This window comes from Phaethon aethereus (genome assembly GCF_964289735.1).
Source record: "Phaethon aethereus genome assembly, chromosome: 19".
Taxonomy (NCBI): domain Eukaryota; kingdom Metazoa; phylum Chordata; class Aves; order Phaethontiformes; family Phaethontidae; genus Phaethon; species Phaethon aethereus.
The window spans coordinates 1,869,413-1,893,072 of record NC_138595.1 but is presented as its reverse complement, the minus strand read 5'-3'; the positions used below and the strand labels follow the sequence as shown (position 1 = coordinate 1,893,072).

At 47.6% G+C, this 23,660-nt stretch overlaps 1 protein-coding gene across 1 annotated transcript; it reads left to right on the top strand.

Annotated features, from left to right (window-relative positions):
* Window positions 1-2,261: 2,261 nt before the first annotated feature.
* Window positions 2,262-16,013, top strand: VEZF1 (vascular endothelial zinc finger 1; the record flags this gene model as incomplete). Its single annotated transcript, XM_082008712.1, has 7 exons — window positions 2,262-2,294; window positions 7,737-8,434; window positions 9,173-9,236; window positions 10,250-10,433; window positions 11,883-11,947; window positions 12,002-12,095; window positions 14,760-16,013. 7 exons carry the CDS (start codon window positions 2,262-2,264, stop codon window positions 15,185-15,187), a joined length of 1,566 nt encoding a protein of 521 aa, XP_081864838.1. The 3' UTR covers window positions 15,188-16,013.
* Window positions 16,014-23,660: the final 7,647 nt, after the last annotated feature.

Here is a 23,660-nt window from a genome sequence, read left to right as displayed (position 1 = left end):
CAGACACAGCTGGTCAAAAACGAGCAGGTCGTTCCCCGGGATGGACTCTCAGAGTCGTGGGTGCCCCTGAGTGGGTCAGGCTCCTTGGGCAGCCGAGCCCCCCGGGAACACCTCCCCAAACTTTCCTCTGGGGTCACAAGGCCAAGAAACTTTTTTTTTTTTTTAATGCAAACAGATTTTGACATAAACACTCAACTCCAGCACTGGGGTATGAAGGAAAAAAGCTAGCAGATAGCCTGAGAGGCGTGAAACAACCGCAAGCGCAACTCTGCACAGAGCTACTTTTGTTTTGCAACACCCTTGGAAAGTGAAGAAATGCTCGGGGAGGGCCAAGGACCAGCGCTGCAGGAGCCAGGTGACTCGCCCAAGATTGCACAAAGCGATGGCTGAGCCGGTGGGCTGGGACCCCTGACGAGTCCTCTGCCAACGGCCGCTCAGTCCTCGTCCCTCCTCCCTGCCGCGGCAGCGCGGCACCGGTGTTACGCAGAGCTGGGGCTTCGGGACCGGCCTTTGCGTTATCTGTAACAGGAGACATGAAAAACCACCCAGCTCTCCCATATGGGAGGAAGTAGTACGGGAAACTTCATCGACGTGAGCTGTATTTAACCCTGCTTACTGAGGTCAAGCTGCGCGGAAGCCCGCAGCAACACGGCTGTATTTCTTCACGTTCCCGACCTGCCGGGTGTTTTTGGTGAAGCGAGTGCCACAGCGGCCGAGGCCTCAGACACGCAGCACGGCTCGGCACAGATCTGGGCCTGAGCAAAGAGGATTGATCGGAGCTGGGAAAAAAAAAAAAATAAAGTCCTGTAAGCCTGTTCTCATCTCCCCGGTCCCGGGGAAGGCAGCCCTTGCCTGTGAGCTGTGGCTGGTTTTAAAACACTCATCCTCCTGCAGCGTCTAACCTGCTGCACTCGTGTTTTCCGCCGTGCTTGTGGAAGAAACGCCAGATGCCCCTCGGACGCCACCCGAGGCGGTGGCACAGGTGCCCCCGGCGCCCCCCCGTCCTGCCCTGTCCCCCCAAGAGCACCGGGGAGGTGCGAGGAGCCCTCCCTGTGCGGGGAGCTCAGGGCCCCGGCCTGCCACCCGCCAGGGATGTGCTTGATGTGTGTAAACACGTAATTGACGGCAAGTATATACTTAATTGCTTGTGGCTTTGATTTGCATTCAGGTGCTGTGCTGAAGATGCCTTAGATACAAGCAAACCCGGTCAGTTTGCAACTTGGAGGTGCGTAGGAGAGCGTGCCGGGGCGGGGGGGGGGGGGCGCAGCCCCGGCATCGCCAGGACCGCACGGGCCGGGCCAGAGGCCAGGCGAGCGGCGGCAGCGGGGCTGCAGAGCCCGGCGGGGAGCACGTCCCTGCCCGCGGGGAGGCCGGCCTGAGCCCCGGGCTGCCGGGATGGCGCTGTCCCGCGGGATGCGGTAAAGGGCCCCGGAGCCCCGCACCGCGGTCCGGCGGGCTGCGAGGCCCGGGCCGGCCCGGTGCAGGTGGCAGGGGCCGCGGCAGCCCGGGTGGGCCGGGGTCGGCGCGGCTCCGGGCGACCCCCAGGCCGGCCCCGCGCTCGACCCCCTCCCCCCCGCCCGGCTGGTCCCGGCGCTGCCGCCGGCGGGCGGGGCGGCACGTGCGGGGCCTCCGCCCGCCGCCGGCCCGCACCCGCGGGCGAAGCCGCCCCCCGCCGCCGCCGCCCCCGCGGCTCCCTCCCTGCGCGGCGGGCGGGGGCGGCGAGGCGGGCGGGGAGGGGAGAAGGGGAGGGCGGGCGGCGCGGGCGGCCCCCGCGGGCCGGGCCGGGGCGCGGCGAGGCGGCGGCGGCGGCCGCGGCCCTGGACACCTCGCCCGCTCCTCCATCTTCTCTCGCCACAGCTCGCCTCGGCTTCCCCAGCCCGGGACCGGCCCATTGCCAGCCCCGCGGGGGGGGCGGCCGGCCCGCCGCGCCGCCCCGGCCCCGCCGCCCGCCCCGCCGCCCCGCCGCGCCGCCCCGGGTCCGCCGCCCGCCCCGAGGCGAGGGGAGCGGCGGGGGCGGCGCCGCAGCGGCCCGGGCCCGCGCCGCCCCGCCGGGCCGCCGCGCCGCCGCCTCCCCCCTCTGGGCCGCAGTGGTGCAGCCCGGAGGTTAGCGGAAGCGGCCGCTCGGCGCTGCCATGTTGAGCCGCCGCCGCCGCCGCCGCTTTGTTGTCGGCTCCATGTAGCTGGGGCCCGGGGGAGGGAGGGGGGGGACCGCGCCGCCGGAGCCGCCGTCGCCGCCCGCCGAGGGCCGGGACGCCCCCGCCATGGAGGCCAACTGGACCGCGTTCCTCTTTCAGGTGAGGCCCCGCGGCGGCCGGCGCTGCCCGCGCCCCCCCTCCCCTCAGCGGCCGCGGGCGGGCGGCCGCCCGCCGGGCTCCCCGCTAGGCCGGGGCTGTCAGTCAGCGCCGCCGCCCGGCCTCCCGCCCGCCTCCCCCCGGCCCGGCCCGCGGCGGGGCCCGGCCCGGCCCGGCCCGCCCGGGGCAGCGGCTGACCCGGCCCCGTGCCGCCGGCAGCGCTTTTCCCTCCGTTCCCTCCTGCACTTTCTCCCCGCCCGCCGCCCCGAGCCGGCCGCGCACAGCGCTCCGCCGCCGCCCCGAGCGCCTTTCCTTTTATGTTGTTTTTTTTAAAAAATCGAGGGCAATGTTTATAAATTTTTTTCAAATTTTTCTTTTTCCCCCCAAAACCCAAAATCGCTGCTTTTCTTTTTTTTTTTTTTTTTTTGTTTGTTTGTTTCTCTCTCCCCCCGCCAAAAAGAAAAACAAAAAATACAACCCCAGCCTTCCACCGGGCTCTAACAAAACCCCGATGGAACAAACACCGTGTCTGGGAGAATAAATTAATCCCTCTTTAAACACCCTGACTCAGGGCCCGGGTGACGAGGGAGCTTGTTTTCTTTTAAAATAGGACGCGAGCGGGCCGGATTTCTGTAAAAACTGGCGAAATGCTAACGGTAACAGGGAGGAATAGGGACGGTGGAGCGTGCAACCCCTCCCTTTGCCAACTGAGTCACAATTTTCCCCCCTTCTGTCCGCGAAAGAGTGACTTAAAAACACCGCTGTTTATGTAATTCCGAAGAAAATCCAGTGTAGCAAAAGAAACAAAAAACTTAAAAAAAATAATCCTCCCCTGGCTTTTGTGAGCCGAGTCTTTTCACACCGGGTTATTTTCTGATGCCTCCTGCTCTTTTTGAGCTTGAAAACGTAAGATGTGTAATTGCAGCAGCAGCAGAGAAAAAAAAAAAAGAGCCCCACACATCACCTTTCTCAAGGTAAAATAATCCTTTTTGCACATTCTCAGCAGCGGTCACTCGCTTACTCACTGTCCTCCTCGGAACTGAACCCAAACCCAACTCGTGACATGAGTTTGAAAACCTGAGTTGAATGAATAAATCCGCCAAGAGCAGCACCATTCCTTTAGAGAGGAAAAATCCCTCCCTTGCAAGCACGGAGGGATGAGTCACTGGCTGGGGTGCTCTGCCTTCAAAAACATGCAGGGAATGTTCCGGGGAGCTGGTACCGGGAGCTGGGCGCTGGGTTATCCAACTTTTTGCGATGAATGCGGGTGATGCCATCGCGTTTGGCTGAGGTCTTGCGAATTATTTCTCACTCTAGTGGGCAGTTGTGATTCGCACATAGGAAACTTCGCGCTAAGAAGTTAATCTCCTTAGTTTAGGGCCATCTCCCTCTGAGTTGGGGCTGGTTTATCGCCATTCTGCCTCCCAGGCTTGCAGATGAGAGTTTTGGAGGGGAAATTATTCGTAGACTGGCCATACGGTATTGCAGTAACCTCTGTGAGAAGTGCCAAGTAATACTTTCAAGTACGTGTCGAGCTTCTTGCTGCTCGTCTTTATTTTTTTTTGAAGGGTACTGTATTTTGAAATACCGATGTCACGCTTTGATTTAGGAGTAGGCTTTGCTGCTTTTAATTAAGGAGCCACCAGTTCACTTTCCTAACGTACTTCGCTATGTGCGACTTGGAAGCATCTTCATAAAATTGTGACGTGGAAATTTTCCTCGGATTTTTTTTTTTTTTTTTGGCCCCAAATAATAAAGCTTTAAGACCTCATAATAAATGCTGAATATTGTTTCTTGAGTCATTTTTTTAAAACCAACCATTTAGGGTTGCAAGCATTCTAATGCACCCAGCCGAAAGCACTGTTAAGATACTCCTGATGTGACTTTAGTTTTTCTTCTTCCCATTCTCACCGACAGCGTGTCAGCCAAGACCCAACCGATTAGTCAGAACTAGTAACAAAAAGTGGATTTAAAAGCCTCTCCCAGCCCTCTTCCCCGGTATCAGTTAAATAACAAATGCAAGTGACTGAATATAAACGCTCATTCTTCGTGGGGGGATTTTTACCAAGCGTGTGTTTCAGCTGTGACAGGATTTCTAAGGGACAGTTTAATACGTGGTCTGCGAAGTTGTAATTTTTAGCAGAATGTTTTCAGAGGAGGTTGCAATGTCTTAATTTTAGTCTTGCTAGCAATGGGATATGTGACTGTAAATTGCTCTTTCCAAATAAAGTTGTTTGATTGTGTTTAGGTGGCATTTTGATGAATTGTATCTTTTTAAAGAAACGATTGTGAGACTGAATAAGCAGCTCTTGTTTGGATATTATTAGTCCCTGAAATGCATGTTTTGAAAACCACTTTTAATATCTGCTCGGAAAGTGAAAGTTGTATCTGTTAATGCAAGGAGGAATCATCCATCAGAGTGTTCAAGATATGACTCATGCTAATTTGTTGCTCTCACATTAAGGCTGGAGCGCAAAAATATTTTAGCCTCTGGCATTGGAAGTTCACAATGCCACATCCTACTACTCCGGGTCACAAATTACAGGTTGTTGTGTGGGTTTTTTTTGTTTACTGCTCCCCAGGAAAGAAAAAATAAGTGATAGAATGAGGATATTTTGCACAAGAGCCTGACCCAGACAATCAAAATACTGCAAAAATGTTGACTTGACATTAATGCCAGGTCAAGTAAAACTGTGGTCTGTGCCTGAATAAAAATGACTGGCGAGAGGCATGCAGCAGGTGCCGTCTTCCCTTCTTGTACAGCGAGTTAAAAAAAAATACTGCCTGATCCTTTTTTAAAAGGCTTTAATGCAGGCAGCCCTTGGAAACTGAGGAATACTGCTTGTTGCAAAGAGGGGTTGTTAGAAAGACAGCGCTGCTAATAACACTGGCTATCTGGGAAGCAAGATAAGCAGACTTATATAAGCAGTGGCTTCATAGCCTGTAGCCTTATGAATATACATTGTTCTATGTCCACTGTCTCTATCGGTTCCGTAGGAATAAGTGCATCATTACCTTGAAGTGCTGACAATTCTTCAAGGCTTAAAAATATCCATAAACTGCATAAGTTTGAACCTTGTCCAAAGGATTTGGGCTCTCTATTATCCGATCTGCTAGCTCTGCCTTTGAAACTGTATCTCTGGAGCTATCCTTAGGTGCTCTTAAGTGTCTTCTGATGCAGTTTAACAATATTGTTTAATGCTTATTTAAAGTTCGCTGTAAAACATTTCAGAAGTTTTAAAAATTAAAATTGTATTTAAGTACACAACTTGCTTAATATTGTACTTTCAATGTGTATTGTACCTACTCTATTCTTATGCAATGTAGATGTCTCAATCGCTTTTTAAAAACACGGAAAATAAATGGTTGAAAATCCACAATTGTCACTGAAGTCAGGCAAAAGTTTAATGGAGACGCTGGAGCTTGTGCCGTGCCCTGATTTAGCAGCGTAGCCTCCAGGAGAGTTCTGCATTCGACTCTTCAGCAATCGCTTCTGCAGACCAGCCCCTTAGGCAGTTGTTTGAGGTGGCTGCTGTGGCCAGGTGCGGTGTGGCAATATTCAGCTTACCTGTTGCATCCCAAGCTTCGGCACAGATGGGACGCAAAATGCAGATAAAACTGGACAGCTTGGCCTGGCTTCTAATGGTTCCCGCAAGTTTTGTCTGCCGTTATCATACCGTTTTCTCCCGTGAACCGTTTTCCTATCAGATAGGCTTGGAGTGTTAGGGAGCACGTATTCATACCCACGTGGGTTAGTGTTTGTATCCACTGGTGGCTTTTATCCAAAGATCACCGGCATTGCGCTCCTGAAAAATGAGTGACTAAAGTGATGCAGAGCTTGTGCGGTGGCAGGAGGAGGCGGGAGCCCCCCTGCAGCCGAGGGAGAGTTGCCCCGAGGTGGCTGTAGTCACTGCTGCGATCGGGAGAGGCGAAGCGGCCGGAGGCTTGGATGCAACTGAGGAAAAGTCCCAAAGTGAGCTTCTAGAAATACAGACTTCTCCAAAGGATGCAATGAAATGGATTCACGTAGGAAGAGTATTAGCCAGAGCGCTCTTCATAACGCTGTCCGTCCTTAACCGATGTAAAAGTAGGCAATGTTGGGGGTCGCGAGCCAGCACAGTGTTTATTCAGCTCTCACAGCCTCGAATGGTGTTATTTTGTGAAGGAAACCATAGGGAAGAAGTCCTGGAAAGCTGCAGTACTGATCTAATGGGAATGCAAGTTTCCCCAAAATCAGCTTCAGACCTGGCAGGCTGTGTTAATAATGAGACTGATTTAAAACTGGTCTGATGAGACTGAGGCACATCTTGAATACAGATGCGCTTAAACTGGCTTAAGGTGCTAGGGTGATTTATTTTAATGCTCCATTAGGCTGAGTTGGTCTGTGTGGTTTCTAAACCACTTCAAATTTGTATCTGCCAGGGTTTTGTCCCAGTCTGACTGGTTGAGTTTTAATAACAGTGTTTTCTGCCTTAGAATAAACAATGCCTAATACAAGCATGGTGTAGAGCAGCCCGCAGCAGTGCAGGCTGCAGCTCTGCTGAGCGATCCTTGCTGCGGCACGCTTGTGAGGGGTGCCCCCTCTGTCCCTTTAGCTTCTCCCACTGATTCTGTAGCTCGGAGTCAGTTGGTACTGGCTGTTTTGAAATAGATTTCAGGTCTTTTTTTCACGCGCGCACACACACCCTCCTACAGCTGTGTTCTCCAGCATTTCTAGATGTCTACCAGTGCTTATCGATTAACTTCTCTTCCTATCGCATAGTGGCTGCTGATGAAGAGAAAAAGAACATGTCGCTATTCTTATTAGTTTCCAGACGCGAAGAGTGCAGTGGTCAGTGTACAAATGCGTCGGGAACCGGCTAAATATAGAAATGTGGTTTTAGACAGCTCTCGATTCAAGTTGCTTTGGTTTCAGTGCAAACACACTGGTACGAACACGTTGTTTAAATAAGATGCCTTATCGCATCCTGGCGCTCTGTGGCTGCAGTTTAATTCTCAACGTGCACTAAGCTCGGCTTAAAGGTGGGGCGTTATTTTGCAACTCCCATCAGTACATTCATTTGCTCCAGAGATAGTCCCAAGGTGGCATCTGATATGATCGTTAGCAAAACAAGTTATCTGTTATGTAAAGATCAAATGCTGTGTTAGTAAAAGATCTGACAAGCACCTAGTTGTTTTCCATAAGAAGTGTTGCCCTCCGGAAACGTAATAATTATTTGATTGTTATGATGTGTGCCTTCCTACACTTACCACAGAATCTGCACAGCAAATGCATTTAAAGCGCGAGCGGTTTATCCTGTCCAAAAACAAAATTATGTAACCTTTTCCAGTTGTTACTTCAATGGCTTTTAGTCTAGAATGTGCTTTCCTGTAGTTTGTAAATGTTCTCACCGTGTCAGAGTGAGCACCCATCAATAGAATTTAAGTGTGAATGTTTGGTTTTAGGCACATGAAGCCTCACATCACCAACAGCAGGCAGCACAGAACAGTTTGTTGCCTCTCCTGAGCTCTGCTGTTGAGCCACCCGATCAGAAGCCGATTCTGCCCTTACCAATAACGCAGAAACCTCAGCCTGCACCAGAAACATTAAAGGATGCTATTGTTGGGATTAAAAAGGAAAAACCTAAAACCTCCTTTGTGTGCACTTACTGCAGCAAAGCTTTCAGGGACAGCTACCATTTGAGGCGTCACGAGTCCTGCCACACAGGAATAAAGTTAGTGTCACGGCCAAAGAAAACTCCCACCACAATGGTGCCCCTTATCTCGACCATCGCTGGTGACAACAGCCGAAGTTCATTGGTTTCAACTATCGCAGGCATCCTGTCCACAGTCACTACGTCTTCCTCTGCCACCAACCCCAGCAGTAGTGCCGGCGCAACAGCCATGGCAGTGACTCAGACAGTGAAGAAGCCCAGCAAACCCGTTAAGAAGAACCACGCTTGTGAGATGTGCGGGAAGGCCTTCAGGGATGTCTACCACCTCAACCGGCACAAGCTGTCCCACTCAGATGAAAAACCCTTTGAATGTCCAATTTGCAATCAACGCTTCAAGAGAAAGGATCGCATGACCTACCACGTGAGGTCTCATGAAGGTGGCATCACGAAACCATACACCTGTGGTGTTTGTGGAAAAGGCTTCTCGAGGTACCATGTAGAAAATCCCAGGCGAGCTCAAGTATTGGCTTTTCATAACCAAGAAGGGTTAAGCTATCATAGCGAGGGGCTAGGAGAACCAGACATCTTAGAAGATTGGTGAGGGGATAAAGAGCCTTGTTTACCTCTAGGGTGTGGGTCTTGATCTGAGCCAGACTGGCAGTGGCCAAAAGTGGTCGCTCTTTTATGAGAATGTTTTGAAATGATTTCGCGACCTCATCCAGGTCCTGTAGGACACATGTCTGTGTCACTGGTGGTGATCATGGAGCCCCTTTACCAGCCTTTGCAAAGGTCAGTGACCGAATGGGGCACAGCAGGCAAACTGTCTCCTTGTCTCGGAGCAAGGTTGAGGCGTACTGACAGAGCATTGTGGGGGAGCTTGCATTGCTGCTGGCTGTATTTATATCTGTGCTTGCAACAGAGAAAACTTCAACCTTTAGAGCTGTTGATCTGTCACCTTTACACAGGGTACGACCAAACGTACCATTTTCAGGTGTGGAAGAAGAACACGGTTAAGTTTTAAACTGCAGGTTGGGTCTCAGCGTAACTATGTGTTACTCGAGCTGAAAGCCACTGCGTAGGTATGGGGAATGTATTTATTCTTGCTGTGCAGAGGGATGTGGGCTGCAAGGGGTCATCAGTGCAGTGTTCAGCACTGCTAGCCAAGGTGTTGTTACTATGTGTTTGTAACAGTATGCATTTTCTTTTCTGTTCCTCTCTTTTTTGCAGGCCTGATCATTTAAGCTGTCACGTTAAACATGTTCATTCAACAGAGAGACCCTTCAAATGCCAAGTAAGGGCTAAAATGATTTATTAAGAACAATAACTTATTGTATCATTAGAATCTCAGGTGAATAATCTTTCCAGAACTGTATTTGTTTCTGGACTTTTCTTTGAAAAGCAAGTTTAGGAATAAAGTTGCATCTGCCTTATATACCAGCAGCACTGTAGTTCTGATGTAAGTGTAGAGGTGGTTTAAAAGGACACTGTGGCTACTTTCTTTAGGAACATTAGAGGCTTTTTGCTTTCTTGGAGAACAATGTAGGTGCTCTGTTTTATGATATGCTTAACTTAGTAGTAGGATTGTAACAGCATCCTCAGCTCAGTGCTGATTACTGGAGTAATGTGTGCAGTGTGTTTCTCAGCATATTTAAATTAAATGTGTTTCTCGGTATATCCATTTAAATTGCATTGGAATAGTTGATTCTGGATCCGTTATTTTGCCGGAAGGTGAAAGCAAGTTGTAAGTTGATGACTGAGTAGAAGAGAAATAATTTGACTGCCCTTGAACAATTAACTGTTTTGCTTGGAATATCCATGCTTGTTCCAACCTGTGTTTTAGTGACTCATCATATTAAATAGAAGTCTTGTGTAAGAACAGCGTTAGAAAAAGGTTTTGTTTCCTTGTTTTGATTTGGATGGGAACAGAAGTAATTGAGCAATTTAAGATACTGAGTTCATATTTGTACGGTAAAATTGTATTTGAAACCAACTTTGCCTGTTCTGGGCTTTTTTTTATAAGCTACCTCTTGCTTTTGTAGGTAAGGCAACCCGCTATTGTAGGAAAGTTCAAGTAGTATAGGGTGTGATTTTTGTCCTGATTGTTTCAGAAGCCAACTTCCATTTTCAGTCTCTGTTTAGTAGTTAGATTTTGGTTTCTCTACACATACAGGTAAAACTTAAGGTTGTCAATATACTTAGGATACTCTTTGCACCTACAAGGTAAAATAGGCTTACAGTGGGCATGTAATTCATACTGTAATGATGCTGTCTGCACTTCAAGTGTAACTGTTGTCCTTCATATAGACGTGCACTGCTGCCTTTGCCACCAAAGACAGACTGCGGACACACATGGTGCGCCATGAAGGAAAGGTATCGTGTAATATCTGTGGTAAACTTCTGAGTGCAGCATATATCACCAGCCACTTAAAGACACACGGGCAGAGCCAAAGTATCAACTGTAATACCTGTAAACAAGGCATCAATAAAAGTAGGTGAACGTTTTAAAAACATTTCTAATAACAGTGTGTTTGCAAAGGGAATTGCCTTTGATTACGTTAAAATGCAAAACCAAACCCATCAGTCTGGGTATTCACACCTATTAAAAATAGATATTTGATAACAGAATCTTCTTCAGCTCAAGAATTGGCATATGTGGAATTGGTTTGCTGCTAGACTGTGCTCTTATCCCTTAGGAATGCCCTGCAGTTTGTCAGAATAACCCATCTCTTGAAGAAAAGAGTTCCCAAGTTTTCTCATCTTCTGAGTGCAATGCTACTTCCAGAAATGTAAAGGCCTAAAAGTCCAACAGACAATTCTGGAGATTTTAGAATGTCTAGAAACTGCTAAGGTCTGCCAAGTTTCAGGTTTGAAGCCTCATCTAAAGGTCATCAAAATTAGGGGAAAGATTTCTCTTCTTTCTCTGAGCTTTGACCCTGGGGCTCAATGATTCCTCCCTCTGGGAGTAACTGACAAAAAGAGCATTTAAATCTAGCCCTGATATGTTTTGGGCATTAGTGGCATTTGACTGGTGGTGTGCAGGTGTTCAAATGGGGTGTTTGTAATAGTTTCTTCTAGTCTTGAACTCTGTGGAAGTGCTGAAGCCTGAACCTGGGAGTGCCTAGTAAACAAAAGAAGACTTGACTTTCAAATCTTAAGTTAACCCACATGGTTAGTGATATAAAATGGGTTTTCAGAGGAACCAAGAGGGAGAAGTAAGGAATGTCTTTAGAAACTTTGTCCTTGAAGCCTTTTAAACTGTTAATTTACAACATCTTTTCAGCTCCTGTTACTCCTGGATAAAGTTGAAGGTACTGGGAATGTCTAAAATGCTTGATTGTTGAGCTTAATAGGAAATTTGGATGTGAAGTATTTTTCACGGTACAGAGTTACAACTCTGGCTTCCCAAGCCAGCTTGGTGGTGCTAAGCCAGTTCATGAGGCATTTACAGCAGTTGTTAGAGGTAGAAATGATGAGCTGTAATGTGGCCAGAGAGTAGTAACATGCTGTTCTGTGATGTAAAGGTAGACTGAAAATTTTAAGTCATACTTGCAATAAAAAGTAATAAGGCTTTTATTATTTTTTGTTGTTGTTGTTAACTGGAGTTGAGGTTTAGAAAAAGTGGAATCAGCCAACCAGCTTGAATTCTAGAGACTCGTAGTTTTTATTTCATTTTTCCTAAAATACAAACAAAATAATAGAAAGAAAGTTCATTTTTGGCCGTGAAAGCAGATGTTCCTGACTTACATTTTGTTTTTTAGCTTTTGGAAAAGTAGTTTTATAAAGCAGAGAATTATTATATGGTTTTAAACACCTCTGTGATTTTTGCTCTTGGAATCCTGTGAGATTCCATGTGCTCTTTATGGAAAAAGCCTTTGTGATCTCAGCAGAAGACAGTAACTTTTCAAGGTGAATTTGTGTTCTTACTTAATTGGCATAGCATGTATGAGTGAAGAGACCAGCAATCAGAAGCAGCAACAGCAGCAGCAACAACAACAACAGCAGCAACAACAACAACAGCAACAGCAGCAGCAGCAACAGCAGCAGCAGCAACAGCAGCAGCAGCAGCAGCAGCAACATGTAACAAGTTGGCCTGGAAAGCAGGTAGAGACCCTGAGATTATGGGAAGAGGCCGTCAAAGCAAGGAAGAAAGGTAAAACAAATCAATACTTATGGTCTTGGTTTTATAAGATACTGGAGTTTACGGTTATATAGGGAGTTTAAGGTGTCAGAAAAGGATGTCTTACATGAAAATTTAATTCTCGATGTTAGAATAGCTAAAAACTAGCAGGAGGATAACATGGCCAAAATTACACTGTTGTAAATGAACTCCTTATTACTTGCTTCCCTTTGGTCTCTGGGCTTGAATGTGTACGTAGCGTCATCAATTATAAAGGGATGTTTGTGTCTGCTCCAAGGCAAGAGTGTGTTTTTTTGACTTGCATGTGGTTTTTAGCTGTGTTTATGCATATTTACCTGTTGTTAACTTGTGTGCATATATATATATGTATATATACACACACACAACACCCTCTGTCGTTGCATCATCATCCGTTTGCATGTGGGTGCTTTATGTGTCCCTTTCATCTTTTCTCTACCAATTTATTCCATTTGCTTTATCATCATGTAACTGTCTTTGCATGAAGTTTTCTAGAACTCATAGAATTTATTCTTCTCTGTTGTTTTTTTTCCATTACAAAATTAACTAATAAGTGATCATGTTTTTCATTATTGCTAGCTCACAGCTTACATATACCTATGCTGCTGTAATTGAAGTTCAGTAGCTTCCTATTGTTGGTCAGTGTGTCAGTTTTGTGAATAATAAATTGCTTCAATTTAGTGTCGTTAGGAGTATAGTGGTTTAAAGTCTCCCATTACTTATATTTTCAAAGCTTACTCTTTTCACAACAGTTTCATTTCTAATGCCTATCATGTGACCCTCGCGGATTACATGTTTTAGAAGAAATTCGTAGTGACCACTTACTGTTTTTCACTATCTGTTTTTAGTAATAAATGTTTTTGACTCACCTTATTTTTTTTTCTTTTCTCCTAAACTTTCTTTCAGTTTCTTCAATCTTTTTTTGTTTTTTAGGTGTTGGTTGTGTATTAGGCTGCTAGCTCCTTTCGCCTTGTTATTCCAGTTGAATTGAATTCTGTGATCAGGCAGTATAGAAACAGCTTATTTATGTTAAAATGTAGTGATAACAGAAATATTACATATCATCAGGCCACTAAATAGATAAAGCAAATGGTTGTCAGATTTAGAAAATCTCTGAGAAATTTTTTTCTACTTGCTCCTTCCTGTGTCTTGTTCCCTCTTCCCTTCTTTCTCATTGAGATTATTGAATATGCTTTAACAGAAACAGTGCTTTTGGACAGAAAGGTGGGTGAGGGAGGTGGGTAGAAGTGTTGTCAGATTGATGGTATCAGCTTAACTTAATTGGGGAAGGGGCATGGGGTGGGATGTGTCTTTGCGTATCACTGTGCTTGGAAGGTGAAGCTAGACCAGTCAGTGCCATGCCTATGTGCTACTCTTTCCATGCTGGTTCTCCTGCGCTAGTGCCACCTGTTGCGTTGGCTTTACAACACTATATGGGATTTTTTTAGTTTAATACAATTTATTTTCACAATTTTTTTTTTTTTTTTTTTTACTCTTTCCCTTCCTTTCCACCCCTCCTAGATATGGACTTTGAAGAACCAACAGTAACCCTTGAATGGGGCTAATGTTGCTTTCAAAGTTAACTCTGTCTTGGTACATTTGTATTGCCCGAGTGGCAAAAGTGGACTCTTTGCTCCTGGCTTACCTCCTGAAACGTGGGTGTAGACTGAGCTTGGTGTCCTACCGTACAAATGTGGAATAAGACACGACTTAGAAGTGCTGTAACGTTGATCTAGAATATATTTTTGTCGGTTTCTCTAGCAGTCATCCCTTCCCTTTACCCGTGTCCACCGACCCACTTCTGTTTTTGGAGCCTTCTAGTATGGGTAGCCGGCAGGTGGTGCTGATGGATGCCTAGTGGTCCCTCCGCCGTCCCGGACTGCCACTGCCCGCTCCCCCAGTGCCCAGCCCGGCTAGAGCCCACCGGCAGCCGGGCCCGGCACTGGCCTCCTGGGTCTTCCTTGTTCGGCACTTAATTCCTGCTTACTGCAAAACAAAGTAAAAAAAAAAACAAGAAAAAAAAAAAACAACCCAAAAAAACACAAAGTGAAACAACTTGGTGTGGAGCTGTAGCTTATCTTAAAGCTGAGGAGATAATGGGGGTTGAAAGATGTACTGACTGGGTAGCCTTGAAAATTGCTAAGTAGAAGTACTGTGATCAGTGGAACAACTTAGTAGCAAGAATTAAGACTGAAATAAGCAGGTAAATATTGAAACGAGCTTTGCTTATCAGTCCCTAATAATGACTTTTTAAAACCTTCACAGAATGTCAGTTCACCTTTGAGAAGGCTATAGAGTACGTACCATTCGGTATGTACACTCTCTCCTCTATTTATAATGTTCCTCTTGGGAGGATTTTTTTGATTGTACAATACTGTTTTTATGAACATCGAAACCCTCTTTATAAGACAACCTCGCTTGACTTCTCAGGAAAAAAATATTGAATTGAAATGAACTGCATGAGAGTTTGTATTTCTTGTAGGCTATAGAATGTTAACAGTTTTAACTTACTAATAATTCCTAAAGAAAATTATTCCAGAATTTGTACCTGTTCTTGTTTGGGTTTTGTTTTTGTTTGTTTTGTTTTGTTTTTTTTAAATCTTGTCCATGGTTTTTTATGTGTTAAAAACTTTTTGTCTTTTTATGTCTCATTTTTAGAAGCTGCTAACTTGTGCCAAACCTCCACTGCTGCTACTACGCCTGTGACTCTTACTACTCCATTCAATATAACGTCCTCTGTGGCTTCTGGGACTATCACAAACCCAGTCACAGTGGCAGCTGCAATGAGCATGAGAAGTCCAGTAAATGTATCAAGTGCAGTTAATATATCCAGTCCGATGAACCTAGGGCATCCTGTAACTATAACAAGTCCATTATCCATGACATCTCCATTAACGCTCACCACACCAGTCAATTTACCTACCCCAGTAACCGCTCCAGTGAATATAGCGCATCCAGTCACTATAACGTCTCCCATGAACCTCCCCACACCAATGACGTTAGCTGGTCCGTTAAATATAGCAATGAGACCAGTAGAGAGCATGCCTTTCCTGCCCCAGGCCTTGCCCACGTCTCCTCCCTGGTAAAGAATTTCTAAACAGTATTAAAAAGGATTAAAATGGAATCCTTACCAGCAGTTCTTTTTTGGGTTTTGTTTGGTTGGGGTTTTTTTTTTTGTTGGTTTTTTGTTTTGTTTTGTTTTTTTGTTTTGTTTTAGTTAATAATAAATTCAGACTAAGACACTGGGGCAACATGCACCATCAGAGACCATAGTAGCATCTTCCCCTGTTGATTTGGCTCATATGGTTCAAACTTGAGTTTCGCTGGAGCACTTCATTGAAAGTAAGTTTTACCTTCTAGCTGACTGATGCTGAATTAGAGCAGATACTTATTTGCCAGAGTTTTTTTTTAAAAAAAAGGTCATTAAAAAACAGTTTTATGTTTTATTCCCCAAATTATAACTTAGAAAATTATTTTAATCTAAACACTAGCAAAGACCCCTCTGTATCTAACAGGGTGGATGGCTAATTTTAACTTGCCAGTTGTTAAGTCCACTGTTTCTGAGCTAGTGTAGAATCTTTGTCTGTGTTGATGTTTTTTTTTTTTTTTTAATGAGTAAATGCATTACAATGTTGTCATTTTAAAAAAAAATGCATTTTGGAGAAAATATGCATTTTACCTTTGGGAATATGATAATTTCAGGCAGCATTCCCTATGGGAAAGGTGATACCAGCTCTGATATGCAAAGCATATGATAACTTATCATTCTAACTTCAACATATAATAGGGATTGTGACCTGATATTTGGAGATGTAAATATTACCCAGCATATTACCCTAAGGGAATATAGCATTGTAGTCAACATTTTTTTTAAAAAAACTGTTACTGTTTGGTGAGAAACAGCCATGGCTGACAGAAGAGGAGTCAAAATGTATGTAAACATGGTCTCTGAACAGTCAGACCCCTATGGGACTCTTATCTAGGAGCAAAAGGAGTGCTTTGAAACTTAAGAAATATTGCTTTAAGCTGGAAGATTCTGGAGGCACTGGGTATGATTTTTATGCCCTCTGCCTCCCAATCAGAGCCTGCTGGTGTTACAGCAGGGGACAGACGTGTTAGTTGTTCACTAGAAGTTTTGTCTTATATTAAATTGTATACAGTTTTTATTCTAACCACTAACTAGGTAGGATGCCCCTCCAGGACAAGCAGAGAGTGTCTTTTAATTTCTCCCCTATTTCTTAATCAAGTGTTGTGCAGATCTGTTCAACTTTGTAAATATTTGCAAACATCATCATTTTTACGTTATTCTTCTATTGTGTTAACACATTTCTATCAATTTGTGGGAGTTCTGGGGTGATGGTTTGAACTATCCAGCCCAGAACTTCTCCACAAATGGTCACACATGTTTAAGCTACATGTGCTTTTTATTTCTTAACCTGTTTATCTGTACATAAAGTAGAAAGCAAAATCTAGGGAAACAGATATACTTTTTAGACTATCATGTCACATATTCACGTTTTTAAAACTTTGTTTAAAAAAAACCACCCTAAACCCGAGACTCTACATTAAAAAAAAAAATAAAAATTACAGTTGAGATGTTTTTATCTTAATGAAGTTGAAAGCTATGGAGATTAGCATGTGCGCATTTTCACAGAGTGCTAGCAGGACTGACTAGTCAAAATGGACTGCTCCGTTTCTACCCTGCCGTGTCAGTACAAGCAGTGATTGCCAGGCTGCTGGCTCAGGTGACAGGTATCTGTATCATTACGTGAAACTGTTCTAGGGGCTTGGACTACATAGTAAAACAAAAACAAAAAAAAAAAAAATAGAGCTTAGTGTAAAATAATTTTATAAATGATCTTTTGTACTTTAGGACATCAAATTGTACAACTTTTGTATATATAAAAGCTTAGGAACTTTCTGTTTAGCAGAAAGGAAACACATTCCTACACTTTTAATGTATATGTTTGTTATAATGTCCATGTAAACATATGCCCTATGTTTGTGCCTTTTAATTAGTTTGTCTCAATAAACAAAAATGTAGAGAAGAATATGTAGCTATGACTTTGTTACCACTGTTCTGACTCCAGATGTGTAGAGGTCTTCGTTTTTGCACTGTGTAGAGCATTGCGTGCAGGCAGCTGCATGACTTAGGCTGGTACGGCCGAAACGAGGCATGTAAAGCGAACGCGCCCCAGCAAAACTCCTTCCTCCCGTAGCATAGAGCAGCCCGCGCTGGTGGGGCGTTGCATGTTGGGATGTGTAGTTTCCAAGCCACCTCTGTTACCCCTGGCAATGATACCAACTTCCACCAGTTTTACATAGTAGGTGTAGCATTCTGGATCTGGGTGACTTGCAGAGATGACCCTTAGATGAAGTTTGGGTGTCCCTGAGTTTAAAAAACCAAAAGCATTAAAAGCCAATATGAAAATGTGTACTAGAAGTGATTATCTATGAATTACTTACAATAAACAGGTGTGAGACTTAATTGTATGTTGTCAATTACTGCAGTAGTGACAGTGGGTCCTCTGTCCAGCTAGCGTGCCCTGCTGATGTTATTTTTATCCCAGCAGAGTAGCAGTAGAATAAACACATTAAACACCAGCAAGGAAATTTTTCAATGTGACAGAGGCTTCCCAAGCCACTAACCATGGTGCTCTTAGAATGGGATAGGAAAAGGGCCGTTTCCTTTTTGTGTTGGTTCTGCTCGAATGTACCTGGTTTATGTCCACAAAGCTACATTAGCTAATTGTCAACCTGTTTCATTTGTACTTGGGTAAACATTTGCTTTGTACTGTGTATAAATGGTTCCGAGGTGTGCTCCTCAGCTGTCTCAATACAGACATTAATTTCACTTGTAATGCCATCATATGAAATACATTAAGCTGTTTTTTGGCAAACGAAAGCTACCTGGTCAAGTAGTTTTATACGGCATGCATACTACCTTGTAATCGCTGGTTAACCCACAGTACGAGGAGGCAATAAGGCCAGCTGCTGTCGGGAGACGATGCGTAGGTGCACGACAGCGATGAGCGATTTGTATGGCGACTCGTGTCACTGCAGCAGTGGGAAGTTAAGACCGTAAGAAAATGGTGGATGTGAAGAACAGATGCTCCTGTTACACTGAGTTAGTTTCTGTGCAGCTGATGCGCTTAGCCTGGTTTATTTCATGGAAACTTTTAAGCTGGATCTGGTCCAACATCCAGGGAAGCCTATAGCTGCCATTGATTTGAGTGGGTTTTATATCGAGCCCATTCAGGTCTCCGATTGCAAGTCGTTCAATAGGGGTTTTATTTTCTTCTTCTTAAGTTTCCATAAGCATTCAGCATGAGGTTAATGGCTTAGCATAGCACCGACCAGAAGTTTTAAAGTTGAATTTTGCCTTGGAAGGATTTGTGCTGTGGGAAGTCAGAACAGTCAGATCAATGGCATGAAAACTCGTCCTCTGGGCAAGGAGAGCCTCCGGGTGCCTGGCTGTGCTGGCGAGGCGCTGCGGGGAAGCAGGCCACGGAGAAGTAAGTATTATGGCACAGCCACCCACGCTGCCAGGGAATCGTGTAAATGGTTTAACTTGGGCACAATTTTTTTTTCTTTTAGTTGGAACACCCCACCACTTCCAGGGGGTGTTTGGGGTGAGCAGAAATCTGGGATTCAATCTTCTATGTCTTGGCAGCAGAGAGTTATTTATACCTGAGTGTTGTAAATTGAAAGATTTCTGTTCAGTCAAGATCACAGAGGAGAGAAAAAAACACGTGTTATTCTCGGCGCATGAGTTAAATTCTATTTGCCATTGTTCACAAATAAAAGATTTTTTTTCCCCTCTTACAATAACTTTTTCTTTAGAGTGGCAGAAGAAAAAAAGCACTTAATGTGTTTGCATTTGCTCACGAGAGGTTTAAAGAAAAACACCAAAAACCCAGTAAGCTGTTTTAGCTGCAGCAATCCCAGGTTACATAAAGGGGCCGGGGTTGCCGAGGGATTAGTCGGTGGCATTACTGGTGGTGATAAGCCCTCCGAGTTCTGCTCGCTCTTCGCTTACTTTTATTTTAGAAACAGTCACTCTGAGCCGTATTTTGAAAACTGCCTGGGGTTAATTTTCAAGGCTGTCAGGGTTAGATTCCTACCAAAGAAAGAAGGAAAGGAAATTTGGGTTTAAAGAACACTCAGGTTTTTCAAAGCATCCAGTACTCTGATTTTTTTTTTTTAATCTCAGGGTCCCCATATGGGAGCTGAGTTGTTGAGAAGTGGACTACAGTTTTTCACTGCTGGGTCCTTCTGAAAAATCCTGCTGTGCTTTATTGGTGGCTTAGTTTATCTATTTCAAAAATAGATTTAACTATTTTCAAAAGGCAGCTATTAAAAGCACTACAAGTTTTTAAATGCCTTTGAGGTCTGTCTCAGTGCTTAAGTGGCCCTTTTTACTGGTGCTTTTTAGGATAAATATTAAGTGTAAAAATAAATCTCTTCCTCTCCTAATTGTCATGCAGAATAAAACTTAAAACTCAATCCCCTTCTACCTATCATTTAATTCAGCGTGTTTATACTTCTTGCTTATCTTTGGATCATTTGCTCACAGCTTTCAGAGCAGCAACTGAAGGATGACGGAGGAACTAGGAGCTAATTTTTATGTCAAAAATAGCTTTCACCTTTAAACGCACAAGACTCAATGACTGTTTTCTAATTAGAAAAAGAATGCCTTAAGCTTCTATTGCGAATCCATTTTACAGCTGTGTTCAGATTTGACTGTCAGCCCCTGGTTAAAATTTAGTACTGAGGTTTCGACCTAGAAACAAACCTTTTTTGGTATTGGTTTGGAAAAAGTATTTCAGTGCTAAGAGAAACTGAGCCAGGCTGTCCAGCTAGCTCGCTCATTGCTGGCTGGCAAGAGCGTTCAATGTTAAATTAATTTTGTTGTACATTGCACCTCCCTGCAACCCAAGTTAAAGAAATCTGGGAAAGCTGGGCTTACGATTTTTAAAAATAATGCATTTTTTTTGTTCTTCAGGTTTCTGGGCTAATTTGAGCCAGTTTTAAAAGCCCTGGATTTTTCTTGAAGGAAGCATAAACGCTTTTTGAAGTCCAGACATTTGTAGAACATTTCAATGTGGGCATCTGAAATTACTGTTTGCGTCAGAGCATAGACCTTTGCTTTCCTTGCAAAGCATTTCCAATAGCTACCTCCAAAATCAACCCATTTAGTAAAAAAACAAGGGGCATTTTCAGAATGTATGACACCTTTTGTTTTTCAGAGAAGGCAGAAGTACTGCATTCACCTTTTCACTTAGTTGTTCTGGCCAGCTGTCAAGACAAAAACATTTGAGTTTTGTGTTCTCCGTGCAAGGTTTGTTTTGCAGGGAATTACCGATTTAGTTGGAACGGGCTGAATTAAATTCAGTATTTCAATTCTTCATAGTTGTGTATTTCTGTTCCCATTTCTTTTTACTTCCTGGTGTCATTAGCAGCTAAGACCCGTATCAAAGGACAGTAAAGAAATTTGATAAAATTGCCAGTTTCTCCCAAAACAAGCCTGGATTAGGAAAAGAGATTGCAGTCAACAAGCTCACTGCAAGGTGCTGTATCACAGAAGAGATGCTGATCTGTGGTTAACTTTGGGAAGGCAAATGTTGTGGCACATGTACGCACTGAAAGCTGAAGGTTTGCTTCTAATGTTTTCACTCTTACTGATGTCTGTGTTCCTTGTCAAAGACTTACAGATTTTTACCCAGGCTAAGGATTGCTTAGCTGCCAGACACGGATGAAACGACTGAGCGGGAAAAAATCTCTGCACGGAGGTCTGTCCTGCGAGAGCTCTGGACCATCCCAAACGCGTGCTCGGGGTCCAGCACCCACAGACGTGCTTCCCAGCCGATCTCGCTGGCCGCAGCAGGGTGCTGTGGGAGGCCGCCGCGGCTGCCCCGAGGTGCAGCGTTCCTCCCGCAGCGTGTCTGGAAGGGTTTGGAGAGCTACGAGGGAAGCGGAGGCCCTGACCCGCTGCCGTTTGTGGTCTCGCTCTGGTCTCTGCAAAACGGGAAGTGTTTGCCCTGTGTAAATTGGCTCATGTAATTTGTAAGAGGAGATCACTTCCCGTCCTGAGCTGTTATGTGGTATGGCTGCAAGCTGTCAGACGCCGTAGCGGTGGATACTGGAGACGGCTGCTTTCTATCTGTGGTCGAAGTGATGCTTTGTTATAATCCGTCTCTCATGTTCAGCCCTTGGGGCAGGAGTGGTGCATCCTGTTCCTTACCCCAACTCGTGCACGGGGCTGGGGTTCCGAAATCCAGGAGCCTGGGATGCTCGGGAGGTGTGGAGGAGACCGAAAACCTGCCGCAGAAAGCAGCTCTCCTCGGGATGCTGCTCCGCACATCGGCACTGGGGCTGGCCGGGCCAGAGGTGCGCGACCCTGCGGCCCCAGCCGGGACTGTTGGGGAAGGCTGGGGGCAGCGTGGGGGTCCCCGGACCCCAGGCCCCCGTCAGGGGCTGTCTCACCCCGGGCTGGTGGCGGGTCAGGCCTCGGCGGGGGCAGAGGGGACCGGGCGGTGCCGGCCGCTCGACGCCTCCGGCCGGGCCGAAACAGGCCGCCATACTCCCCCGAGAGGGGGCGCCCCGGCCCGGGGGGAGGCATGTCCGGACCCGGGGGGGGGGTGTCACCCAGGCCCCAGGGGGGCCCCAAGCGACCCCCGTCTCGCTGCATTCCGGCCCCGTCGCCGCTGGGCCCCGCTCCCAGCGCCCCCCCCGACCGCCCCGGCCCCGGCCCCGCCGCGCCGCCCCCAGCTGCCGGGCACGACGGCCGCCCACGCCCCCGCCCGCCCGCCCGCCCGCCCGCCACGTACGTCTCCCGTCCCGGCTCCTTTCCATGGTTCCCGGCGTGACTGGTGCCTGCCGCCGCCCCCGCAGCGCGGCGCCGACCGCCGGTAAGGGGGGGCGGGACGGGGCTCTTTGTGCGCCGGGCCGGGCCGGGCCGGGCTGGGCCGGGCCGCGCCGCGCCGGGCGGCGCCGCTCGGCCTGCGCGGGCCGCGGCCCGGAGCCTCGCGGGCCCCGCTGGGGAGCGGCCCCGGGGCTGCGCGGCCGAGCCGGGGGCTGCGCCCGGCCGAGCCCGGGGCTGCGAAGCGGGGCGGGGGCTGCCGCCGCTTCGGCCTCTAACGGGGCCCGGGCAGAGCGGCCCGGGGGCTCCCGGCAGCTCCCGGCGGCTGCGGTCGGGCCCGGGGCCCGGCTTGGGGCCGCGCCTGTTGCGGCTGCCCGGCTGCCCCCTCCGGGGCTGGGCTGGGAGCCGGGCGGTCGGGGCCGCAAGCCCAGCGGCCTGGCCCCGCCGCTGCTCCCGGCTCCTCAAGCGCCTGGTGAATCCCTTCAGCCGTGCCTGGAGCCCCGCTCCTGCCGGGCACCGGGAGGGTCCCGCGGGGGCCGTCCCGCGTGGGGAGAGCACTTAGGGAGGTGTGGGTGTGTGTGCTCACTGCCAGGGCGTAGGGTGGGGTGTGAGTAGAGTGAAGCATCCCCTCCCTGCGTGGGGCCGGGAGCGGATGGCAGAGCCCGGCAGTGGGGCAGGGCCGGGCTGGCGGCAGCAGCCGTGTCCCACTCTGCCCTGCAGCGTCGCCGCTCCCTGAGTATCCCCTCCGGAGCGAGGGGTGTGCGGACTGGGTTTGGGTTTTGGTGGCTTGCCGCTGCAGGACACCATCCCCTTCCCCTGCTTTTCCGATTCATGGAGCCATGGCACCTCTGCCAGGGCAGGTCACAGCTCGGTGCCGGAGCCGCGGCAGGGCTCCAGTGTGCCAAGGCGTTGGCAGTCACCTGTTGGGCTCGGGGCTGTTTGTGGACACCCGGCCAGGTGTGCAGCCATGTCTCCCCGTAAGGATGGAGGGCACCGTCCCGCCAAGCTGCTGCTCGCCTGGGGTTCCCGGCCGGCACTGAAATTGCCACCGATGGGCGGTGGGCAAACGGCAGTGGAGAAGGGTGTGAGAGCTGGCTCGCCTGTGGAAGTCACTGCTCAAAGCAGCGCTCTCATGCACTGTCTGTCTCGTCAGGTGGGTTGGAAAGGCTCCTTTTTATTATTTTTTAAAAAAGCAGCAGAGTTGCACCTCCTCCTCACACCTCCTCCTGCTGCTACCACTGACAACAAACGTGGGGGACGGAGCGGTAAGGATATCCGCGCGGGAAAGCTGCTGTCCTGGGCTGACCCCTGAGACTGCGACTGGGGTTTTGCTGGTGGGCCTGCCCTGCGGCTGAGGAAGCTGTGGCTCTCCTCGCCACCTCCTCCTCCTCCTCGTTCATCTCTATTGACACAAGCTGAAGTGGCATCTGCTCGGCTGGAAAGCTTTTTGTGATTTTTCCCATGGAAGTGCTCGGCTGGCGCTCGGCACCAGGGCAGTGAGAAACCGGGGGAGCTGTGTGCCTCTGGGAGGGGAGATTGGCTGGTCCTGGCAGCGGGCCTAGAGGAAAGCTTTCGACAGTCCTTGCAGCAGAGAAGACCCAGCCTGTTGTCAGCTTGCTGTGCCTTTCTTGTCGCTCCCTGTTGTTATGCATCCCGCTCCGGTGGCCTTCCCTGCTATGATGTCCAACCACCCCGGC